This window comes from Sinocyclocheilus anshuiensis, unplaced genomic scaffold, assembly GCF_001515605.1.
Source record: "Sinocyclocheilus anshuiensis isolate Anshui unplaced genomic scaffold, SAMN03320099.WGS_v1.1 scaffold2169, whole genome shotgun sequence".
Lineage (NCBI taxonomy): Eukaryota > Metazoa > Chordata > Actinopteri > Cypriniformes > Cyprinidae > Sinocyclocheilus > Sinocyclocheilus anshuiensis.
Window position 1 is genome coordinate 120,836 of NW_015552701.1, and position 11,442 is coordinate 132,277.

General features: G+C 36.5%; 1 protein-coding gene across 1 annotated transcript in view; it reads left to right on the forward strand.

Annotated features, from left to right (window-relative positions):
• The window catches only part of LOC107667706 (vacuolar protein sorting-associated protein 13C-like), a 60,837-nt gene that overhangs the window by 15,168 nt on the left and 34,227 nt on the right, over positions 1 to 11,442 (forward strand). The window contains 22 exon segments of the mRNA XM_016459429.1: positions 2,049 to 2,106; positions 2,690 to 2,817; positions 2,897 to 3,003; positions 3,094 to 3,265; positions 4,385 to 4,447; positions 4,540 to 4,675; positions 4,772 to 4,866; positions 5,091 to 5,233; positions 5,371 to 5,563; positions 7,041 to 7,155; positions 7,265 to 7,401; positions 7,487 to 7,619; positions 7,694 to 7,811; positions 7,882 to 8,017; positions 9,209 to 9,290; positions 9,437 to 9,537; positions 9,754 to 9,907; positions 10,005 to 10,084; positions 10,200 to 10,259; positions 10,516 to 10,666; positions 10,986 to 11,102; positions 11,205 to 11,308. Of these exon segments, the coding sequence (XP_016314915.1) occupies positions 2,049 to 2,106; positions 2,690 to 2,817; positions 2,897 to 3,003; positions 3,094 to 3,265; positions 4,385 to 4,447; positions 4,540 to 4,675; positions 4,772 to 4,866; positions 5,091 to 5,233; positions 5,371 to 5,563; positions 7,041 to 7,155; positions 7,265 to 7,401; positions 7,487 to 7,619; positions 7,694 to 7,811; positions 7,882 to 8,017; positions 9,209 to 9,290; positions 9,437 to 9,537; positions 9,754 to 9,907; positions 10,005 to 10,084; positions 10,200 to 10,259; positions 10,516 to 10,666; positions 10,986 to 11,102; positions 11,205 to 11,308 (2,583 nt within the window).

The following is an 11,442-nucleotide window of genomic DNA, read 5'->3' on the forward strand; positions in this document are numbered from 1 at the left end:
GATGACAGAACCGTCTTTACTGACAAGATGCGCATTAAATATCGCATGCGATTTATCGTGCAGCCCTATCTGAGACCACATTAAAAAAATAAAAAAATATATATTTTTTTTATTATTTAATCCTGGAAATAGATTCATCAAATTTGTGACAAGCACAGGGTCTCTTTGAAATATTGGATTATTCTCAAATCATGCTAGATAACATGATCATCACATTTTACACAAACCTTTGCAGAGGTGTAAAGTGTTGGAGTAAATGTAATTAGTTACTGTACTTGAGTATGTTTTCGTGTACTTTGTAGTTGTACTGAGTATCAAAGATATTAGCAACTTTTACTCTTTACTTCACTACATTTGAATGAGTATCTGTACTTCTTTACTTGAAATGAGTGTTGCAGTTACACATTACATTTTGCATGGACTTAGCTTTTTCTGCAGCAGTTTATTTCTGCTACAAAAGACGTGATACTGCCTATTACAGGTCACTGAAAGTACTGCGTTTTGCCCTTACTCACCCAAACTTGTCAACAAGGCTACTTTATGTGAATGCGAGTTCCTTAGCAAGTATTTGTGAATCAGAGGTGTTCTAGGCTGCGTTCCACTCCACTTTTAGACACGCACTCGCAAACTTCCATAAGCACTTCCCCTCAGGGGAGTCCCCGCTGCCATTTTGAAGTGCATTCCACTTCGTGAAGTGGACGAGGGAAGTTTATATGGACAGACCCTCGACCCCTCGATTTTGACCGAGGGAGCGAGTCTGCTTCATATGCACACTTCAGGCCGCTCCATAGACCACAATGCAAAACGATTGTGACGTCATCGTAGATCGCGTTTAATTTATCCCCACCTCAAACAACTCTATAATATATAAATTATTTTTTTTAACATTTATAACAGCCCAAACATACCTATATACATATAGAATGCTGCACCAAACAAATTCATAAGGGAAAAAATGTAAACAATAAACCAACTCCATAGCTGATTCTAAGTGATCAAGGGTTTAGGATGTTCCAGTTCAGCCCATTCCAAAGGTTCCGCCAGAAGTGGGCACTCATGCAACGTAATCAATGACGTACATCCGAGTAAACGAGACGGAGGGAAGTTTGCGAGTGAAGGGCATGAAAAAACGGACTGGAACGCAGCCCTAGATATGAGATGAAGACATAACTGCAGCTGGCAATCAGGCCAAACCAGCACATCCACTGCAAGAAGGCTTCGGCTTTTTAATTTTACTTAACATTATTTAATTTATCCGTTATACTGAAGAGACCTTTTTGAAATATATTGTTTTTTGTTTGTTTGTTTTGTTTTGTAATTTTGAGGTGTTCAGTTTTATTTTGGTTTTAGAAAATAAACGTGCTCTCCTCACAAATCAACTCTTTTTTGTTTCATGCTCTCTGTGCCTTGCCCTGGACTTTTATGTCACTTCCTGTCTCCCGTGGTGTTTGTAGTCAGTTTGTAGTCCGTTTGTTCATTGGTTCACCTTGATTAGTCTCCTCAGGTGTGTATTATCTTGTTAAGGCCTGATCACACCAAGCACGATAACTATAAAGATAACGATAAAGATATAGTTCTAAAAATTGTTCTCAATATTATAGAATAGAAGAGTCCACACCACAACTATAATGATAAAGGCACAGAGAAACGATATTGTTGGAATCATTTTCAGAACGATTTTTTCCAGCTGATGAACGATAAAAACATTGACAGCCAATCAGATACTCTAAGACTTTTACTCAAGTTGTTTTGGAATTGGTGACTTGTAATGTGTAGTGGAGTCATTTTCACTGTAAGGTATCTGTACTTTTACTCAAGTATGGTTTTTAGGTACTCTTTACACCTCTGAACAAATGGGAACACACTAAATACTGAGAAATTAACATTTTTTTAATTTCTGAAAGTTTTCAGTTCAACTTTTTTTGCAATGAAAATAAAGGAAATGAAAAAGAAAAGAGAACTCAGACTTTTCAATCTCACTGTGTATGTATATTTACATTTTACAATTTTGAAAAATATATCTCAAAATCACCTTTTTGTGTTTGCAGGACAAGCTGAAAGTGGGAATCAGCATAAAAAATGAGGAACTGCAAGGCTATCAGTACAGTATGTATTTTCTTATTACATATTCTGTATTTTCTTATCCACAGAAATATCATGGCTATCTTTATTATTATCTGGCCTGGAGCTGTTTAGTATAGCTTTGTTAGTATGTTTTGGTGTCGTGCTTAACTGAAAGCCTTAGGAGAAGTAAATATTAAATTGTAAATAGTAAAAAAGTAATAATGATGTATCATCTTTGGCTGTTGCCTACCCTATTGTTTCATACTGTACTTTTGTTGGGTGTGTGTGTGTGTTACCTGCCACAGCTTCATTTTCAAGTGCTATTTAAACACGCTATGTGATCTCAAACGGTACACATGACACACCTCCTTATAGCACACTAACTCCAGTAATCACAGAGTGTACTATTTCTACTACAGCCCCATATTTACATGTACTAGTTAAACCACAAATGTCAGTAAGAGTGCCAATACAGCTACATTTAACATGCATATGAATGCACTGAGCTTTTGTCAGTGAGATATAATGAAATAATTTTGTTGGTTAAAGGATTTATGACCAACTTAGGGTTAGCATTATAAATCATTGCACCCATCATGATGAACTGATTTGTTTCTTTATACAGTTTTCAAACCCATATTTGCTTCTGCAAGGATGTGCATCAACCCTAATGCTGAAGTTGAGCTAAAATCACCAAAAGCAAACCTGCACCTTGAGGTTCAGAACATCGCAATTGAGATGACCAAGCCACAGGTATGGCCACCATCATGTGTCTTAAGCATAAACTACCATTCAAAAGTTTGGGGTTAGTAAGTTTTTTGGGTGTTTCTAGTACATGTCTATGGTGGATCTGTTGGAGTCTATAGACTGCATGGTGAAGAATGGCCCCTACAGAAAGTTTAGGCCTGATGTTCCAGTCCACAGAAATGCCAGGCAATGGTAAGTGCATTATGTGTTCATATGATGATGTTTCATATGGCTGATTGATTGGAGCTTGGTGTTTCTAACATGGCCCCTTTGATTGGTCAGGTGGAAATACAGCATCAGCAGTATACTGGAAGTGCATATCAGGCACTTTAACCAGATGTGGGACTGGAACAACATCAAGAAGCACAGGCACACACTTAAGGCTTACAAAGCTGCATACAAAATCAAACTCACACAGGGTAAAGTCAGAGAAGACACGGAGAAACAGATCCAGGTATGAACTATAGATGAATAGTTTATCCAGATAACATCAATGCATTTAAATACATTGGGCTCTCAGGTTTTGCACAACTTTGCTCAACAAAGAAACAAAATGCTAAGAAAGTCTTGAGTTCCAGTTCATGTTTCAGCCATTCAATTTGTTAAAGGGATAGTTCACCCAAAAATGAAATTTCCTCTCATAAATTACTCGTTTCAGACCCATTTGTTTCAAGACCTTCATTCATCTTCGAAACACAAATTAAGATATTTTTGATGAAATCCGAGAGCTTTCTGACCCTCCATAGACAGCAACGCAACTGACACATTCAGTGCCCATAAAGGTAGTAAGGACATGAGGATGAGTAGTTAATGACAGAATTTTCATTTTTGGGAGAACTATCCCTTTAAATTGTTATGCTGAAATAATTTATAATGATTTTTTAAAATGTATTAAAGGTGCAATAGGTGATTGTCTTCAGAACATTTTTTGTTATACTGGTTGAAAGTCTCTTCACATCCTGATAGCAATCATTTAAGTTAATTGGTCTAAATGTATTTATATATTCTGTGGAAGGCGTAGGACCAAGAAATGTTCGTCCAATCAAAACACTCATTCCGAGCATTTTGATTGACTTTCCTACCTGCCTGTCAACATGTGTATTTGCATACCTCTGCGCACCCTTTTCGCGCAGACATGATACGTCATCAACGCGGTCACGTACTCTGTGCAGACAGAGCGAGAATGGCAGGCAAACATCAACAACCTGACCTTCCTTCCTGGTATTGTAGTACTTTTACTAACTGTGCTATAAAGTTTTCTCACCGGTGAATGACACATGATATATTGTAGTAATGTTGTCTCTGGTCGTCTGGTCTGTTCGCGATCATGCGTTCAGGAGGCATGGCTTTGGAGGGGGATTTGCAGGGAGGGTGGGACGTTCGCTTTCAGTGCTATCAGGCTAAAGTTAGCATTTTCCAAGATCTCCTACTGCACCTTTAACATATACTCTTTTAAAATGAATTATTAGTTTTTCCTAGATCATTCTTAAATATGTTTTTGTATAAGTAAGTATACTTAGTAAATAAGTAAATAAGTATTTGTTTTACATTTATTAATTGTTTTTTTTTTCAGGAGCTGGAGAAAGTTCTGGATGTGTTCAACATTGTATTGGCCAGACAGCAGATTCAGATGGAGGTATGACAACATGTATCAAAACAGAAACCATACTGTACTGGTGTTTTTATATTTTTCATCTGGTCTAGTAAGTTGACTTTGTCTCTCCACAGGTGGTTCGGTCAGGACAGAAGCTGGTTGCTAAAAAGGCTGCCTCTCAGAAACAAAGTGGAGGAGGCTTCTTCAGCAGCTTTTTTGGCAAGAAAGAAGGGAAGAAGAAAGAGGAAGAGGAAGATAAAGAGCCTGAGAGTGAGTGTTAATCGCTAAAATAATTGCTACGCTATGAATAAATGCAAATTTTGAATGTACATCCATATTTATGTTCATGTACTCTTATTTGTACAGATATTGATTCCATCATGACTCCTGAAGAGAAAACGAAATTCTACACAGCCATTGGCTACAGCGGGAGCTCTCATAACCTTGCCTTACCAAAACACGTGAGTGGAAATTACTCTGTACAACTACCTTGTAAAGTCACAGTCACATTACTGTTGTTCTGCGAAATTAGTGGCCGAAATTAATTAGCAAAATTTTGCTAATGTGACCGCACCTTAACAAAACCTGTTTCACATTGACAAAAAAAAGTCAAATACTGCATATCCTGTTTATCCTGGACATACAGTATACTCACATGTTTATGCATATTTGTTCTTATGTGCAGTATGTAGCTGTGATTGTCAATTTTAAATTGCTGAGCACCTCAGTAACATTCAGAGAGGAGCCTGGCGTTCCAGAGATCCTCAAAGTGCAAATGATTGACCTCAGTACGTCCATCTCACAGAGACCAGGAGCACAGGCCATCAGGTATGTACAGTATTACACATACTGGGCATTGGCCAACAAATATAAAATATATATATATATATATATATATATATATATATATAGAGCCATATGTAAAGTATAGGCTTCAGTTGTAGGAAATGTGTTTTTTTGTGTAGAGTTGAGGCTAAACTGGAGCACTGGTACGTGACTGGTCTGCAGCAGCAGGGGGAGGTGCCGTCTCTCATAGCGTCAGTTGGAGACTCTGACTCCTCTCTGCTCAGTGTGCTCTTTGAGCTCAATCCAGAAGACAGCCCTGCTGACCAGCTTCTCAGAGTCCACTCACAGCCTGTTGAGATCATCTATGATGCTGTAAGAGACACACTGTAGTTATGCCTTGATTTCAAAGAGAGCCATTGGAGTTTTTGATTAAGTGGATTTTAAGTGCAGCTTTTTTACATTCATTATTTTATTTTATTTTATTGCAGTTATTGTAGTTTGTGAATTGCTTGCATAAAATTCTTGACAGAAATCACATTCATGTGTCTGCAATTGGTCAGTCCAATCAAATTACATCTTCTGCAGATAACTTCAAACTGACAATTCATATAATAATATAATTATATCATATCATATAATATATAACATATCATTATATACAAAATATAATATAATAATCTATCTGCCTATTGTACTGTATGTATTTATATCTACAAAAAAAAAAAATATATATATTGTTCTTAATTTAATGTAATAAAATAATATTTATACAGGGAAAAATTATTGAGGTCATTTAGATAATTAGTCTAAATATAATCCATTTATTCTTATAATTATGTATTATTTTGTTCTTAATGTAATACATTAAAATAATACAAGTAATTTATATATTTTTAAATTTAATATCAATATTCAATATTTAATACAAAATTGTAATATATAAATATTTAGACACTTAAGCCCGATTCGGACGGTAATTGTTTGTCATATGGACGTCTGTAAAAATAAATTTACATATCACCTCAGTGATAAAACTCATGGATTCGGATGGCGATTTATTCACAGTGGAGGAGCGAGTTCTGTGTTCCTACGAACCCGGGAACGAACTGCTCATGTGGCCAGTCACATGATTGTCTGCTGTAAATAAAATTAATTTTATTTACAAATGTATTCTTATTATTATGTAAAATGTATTCTTATTATTCCAAGCATATTTTATAATATATAATCTTATTTATTATTTGATTATTTAAATCTCCTGTTTAAAAATAGGAAAATAGACCACTATAGTTGTATATAATTATACGCGATATATATCCGTTTATAATACACATTTTAAAATTGTATTGCATACCTGCTGCTGCCATAATAAAGACCCATTTCGAATGTTTATGTGCTTTTCTTCTCTTTCTGCTCCCAGTCGCTGTGGTGGAGCAGTTATGAAGTATTGTTCTTTTAAATACTTTCCAGCATTTCAGAAATAAACATGTATGCAAATTACCCTATACAATGTTACCTTGCGGTGTTCAGGAATGCTCAAAAAGGGTTTAAACACTGAATTTTGAATCGATTTCTTCTCGTAAACTCAGAGATGTGGATTCGAACGGCAATTAAATTACCACACGAACTTGGTGTTTGTCAAAAAACAGTAGGTCATTCGGCCGGGGATTTTTACGGGAGTGGTACACCGACATAAAAACACAGACATCCTGGATTCGGACGGCATAAAAATCACCAACTACCCCCTGTAAATGGTGAAAATCACTTGCGAGAAACAATTACCGTCTGAATAGGGCTTTAGACTAAAAATTACTTCAAAATATTTACTGTTCATTTGTCTGTTCTGTAGCTGACTGTCATCAGCATCACAGAATTCTTTAAGATGGGAAAAGGAGTTGATCTGGAGGTCATCACCTCAGCAACACTCAGCAAACTTGAGGAGATCAAAGAGAAGACAGCCAGTGGTAACCCTCTCCTCATTTCCCATCATCCCCACAGAAATGTTGTCACATTGAGAATGAGTATGTGAGTGGTCATCTTTAACACTTCCCCTTTGTCTTTATCTGAACCCAGGCTTGTCTCACATTATTGAGACACGTAAGGTGCTGGACTTGAGGATTGATCTAAAACCCTCCTACCTGCTGCTTCCCAAGTCTGGATTCTATGATAGCAAATCAGACCTCATGATCGTTGATTTTGGTTACCTGCAGGTGAGGGCGGGAAGGAAAAACCTATTTAAGAGGGAACTGTTTCTGTCAATAACGTCTGACTGTAAATATATGTGTGTGCATGTAGTTGAACAGTGTAGACCAGGGCAGCCATCAGCAGGTATCTGCCAGTTTCTCATCGCTAGAGGAAATCATGGATAGAGCCTATGAAAGATATTCCTTGGAGCTCCGCAGTGTCCAGATACTCTACAGCAAATCAGGTAAACACAATGCAACACAGGGAAGAAACTAAACTGTCTGCACAAACGATTTCTAACGGCGGCTCTTTTTGAAGGAGAGAAATGGAAAAATGCTCGTGTTAAAGGCTTCACCCATCAGCACATCCTGCAACCGATGGACGTCACACTTCAACTTGCTAAATGTATGGTGGACAAAGATTCCCGTATGCCCAGGTTAGCGCTCGCTCTCTGCCGCGTCTCTCTCTTAATCCTCATACATGCACTAAGGTCTGTTCATTTCCAGGTTCAAAGTATCAGGGGAGCTGCCCTTACTTCATGTGAAGATTTCTGATCAGAAGATCCAGGGTGTTCTGGAGCTGGTGGACAGTATTCCTCTCCCTCAGACTACCTCAAGCCCCCCTAGCACCCCCACAGAAAAGGTCAGAAAACACAAAGAAACACAATCTCTCTGTATTGGCTGATGTGTTGCGTCCTCTCACACTTGACTCATGACTCATGAATGGTAGTTTCCTGGTAGGACGCCACAGGTATTTGATACTATTGTCATTGCTGTTTTTTTTTTTTTTTTTTTTTTTTTTCAAGCCCGTAAATCTAATCGCAATGTACTTATTGCTTTCATAAGACTGAAGTGCTGCTTGCTTTTATATTTAGTTCCTGAACTTGCTCTTTGAGCGTGACAGTGCAGCTTCAGTCTCCACAGATTACACAACTCAGGAAAGACATTATCCACAATCAGCATCACTGTCTCTCTACCCAATGAGCCCTGTGCTATATCTTATTAGTGAACTTACTGCCTCAACAAGCAAGAAAAAGCCCTTACTAGTTTACTTTGCGAAGCAAATGTTAAAGGATGTTCTAGATATTATCCAGAATATTTAAATAAATAAATATCTACCATTCAAAAGTTTGTGATCAGTAAGATTTTGTTTTAAGAAATTACTTTTGAGTACTTACTGAAAACATTTATTCAGCAACGCTGCAATACATTAATAAAAATGACTGTAAAGACATGTATAATGTTACAAAAAATATCTATTTGAAATAAATGCTGTTCTTTTGAACTTTCTATTCATCAAAGAATCCTCAAAAGTGTATATATCACAGCTCCCACAGAAATATGATCATTGATGATAATAAGAAATGTTTCTTGACACTGCATCAGAATGATTATTAGAGTATCATGATTATTAGATTGATTAAAGACTGTAATAATGGCTGCTGAAAATTCAGCTTTACCTTTACAGGAATAAATTACATATATTAAAATAAAATTGTATTTAAATTGTAATAATATTCTAACATTTTTACTGTTTATACTGTATTCAAAGCGTAATCGACGTCTTTCAAAAACATAAAAAAATCTAACCCCAATCTTTTGAACAGTAATGTAAATTTGTTGGAAAACTATGAGAAATAAAATAGTTAAAAGTAAATTTCTCCCTAAAATGCTTTCTTACAAAAATTTTACCAATTGACTAAAATGCAAAAAAAGCATTTATTGCATATGAAAGAAAGCTTTCTGCATATGTACAGGAAGTAAACGGAGTGAGAAAATGACATACCATAGAATTTCCTGTTGTTTGTATAATAATGATGATATTTTTCTGAAGGTTTTGGGGATGCCGCTGTCTGATGCCAGGCCAAAGGTTTTGGGTTTAGACCCCACAGTTCTGTCCTATACAGTGGAATCAGGTCAGAATTGCTCCCACTTAATTTCAGACAAAAAAAAATGAATACCAAACAAGTCTTTTGTTTTTAATTGACACTATTCATATAATTATACACATTTTCTCACAGTTTATGTATGCACACAGTTTATGTTGTACATGTGTGTTTAGACTCTGAAGAAGACACCAGTGAGAAGTCTGCAGATGAAGACTCTCTCAGATCAACCTTAGAGGAACTGACCGAAGTGCAGTTTCAGTTTGAAGTCAAAGCAGTACGTTCTTCTTCATCACTTTGTTCACACCATGCCACAACCATTCGTCATCAGTTGGGCGCAAGAGCCCCACATTTCATTAAAGAATCATTCAGCATTCCATCAGTTGATGACAATTATTTTGTGTATGATTACTGTTCGTGTTTGTGTGGACCATTGTGTATTTTAGTGTGAAGTGATGTATATGTGTCTATATATGTGTGTGTGTGTGTGTAGGTGTTGTTGGAGCTTACGAGGCAGGCCGCTCAGGAGGATGTCGTATTGGCTTTCAATGTGTCTCAACTGGGTGCAGAGGGCAAGATACGGACCTTTGATCTCACCGTCACATCTTACCTGCGCAAGATCAGCCTGGACTACTGCGAGATAAAAGGTACACGCACACACACAAAGTGTGATCAAGCTTTTGTTGTTTGAAGTATGTTTTTCAGGGATACCGTTGCTCTCATTCTTGTGTGTTTGTGTTTCAGATGCGCAAAATCAGCCACTTCATCTAATTACCTCTTCAGACAAGCATGGCTCTGATCTATTGAAAGTGGAGTACATCAAAGTAAACATGAGCATTTTGCTTATCAAACACTCTATAAAGGACTCTCTTAAATGAGTTGTTTTAGCTGAATGGTTTAATTTGTGCTGGTCTGCATGGCCTTTTTTATGTCCTTCAGGCTGATGTTAATGGACCCAGCTTCCACACCATATTTAATAGTACAGAACAAGCACTGAAGGTATGTTTAAGTTTATAGTTCCAAATAATGAATGGCAGTAATCCTAGAATTTATTTGTTTACTTGCTCATTCAATATATTTATTCATTCAATTATTCTACTATTTTTAAATTAAAAAATGTTATTGCATTCTTAAAATTACATTATTAGTCTTTTTAATTTGAATTTTGAATAATGTTTCATTTGAAAAAAACGTTTTTTATTGGAAAGTTTTATCAGAAATCAAAATTAAGTAATTGATTTACTTCTTTTCACAGGTGGAGTTTTCCTCACTGGACTTCCTGCTGCACACTAAAGCTTTGCTGTCTTCCATCAACTACATGAATTCAGCAATACCACAAGACCTCACAGCTTCAAAAGACAGAGAAACCAAGAGACGGGCTGAGAGAGCAGCAGCAGGGAAGACAGGTGTGAATAACACATACGCCTTTTATGTTGAAAATCTGTGAAAACAAATGTGTTTTGTTTGATGTCAAATTATTGGGTAGACCCTGAATATTGCTCATGCATCCATGTTGTCCTTGTCTCTGCTTTGTAGGTTTTTTCTTGGGTAACTAATGTTTTTTTTCTTGACCTTTGCACTGGTCTTGACATGCCATGTACTAACAGGGGTCTGAAACAATATCTGTTTTGCTTGTGTTAATGCATGTTGCAGACACTACTGTTTTTAGATCGTCATATTATGTGTTGTTTGAGTGTTTTAACTGGAGTGTCTATGTTTTGTTAGTGTCTAAGGGTTCGAAGGACTCTGGTGTTGTGAACTTTAAGCTGTCTGCCGTACTCGGCTCTTTCAGAGTGGCTGTTTGTGATGACAGAAGCAACATTGCTGACATCCGGGTTCAAGGTAGAAAAAACTAAAGTGTCTGTCCTTAAAAGTCGGCGTATCTTAAAATGATATATTAATTTTCTGCAGGTTAACCAAACATGTTGATTTCATTTATGTCAGGCATTGACGCGTCTGTGGTGGTCCAGGCCAAAGAAACAGACGTTTTTGCCCGTCTGCGTGACATTGTGGTTCTTGATGTGGACCCTAAGACTATCCATAAGAAGGTGAGAGATCATTACTTGCTCATTCAATATATTTATTCATTCAATTATTCTACTATTTTTAAATTAAAAAATGTGAAAAAAAATATTTTGATTAAAAACACATTTTTGTAAACATATATTTTAGTATGTTTATA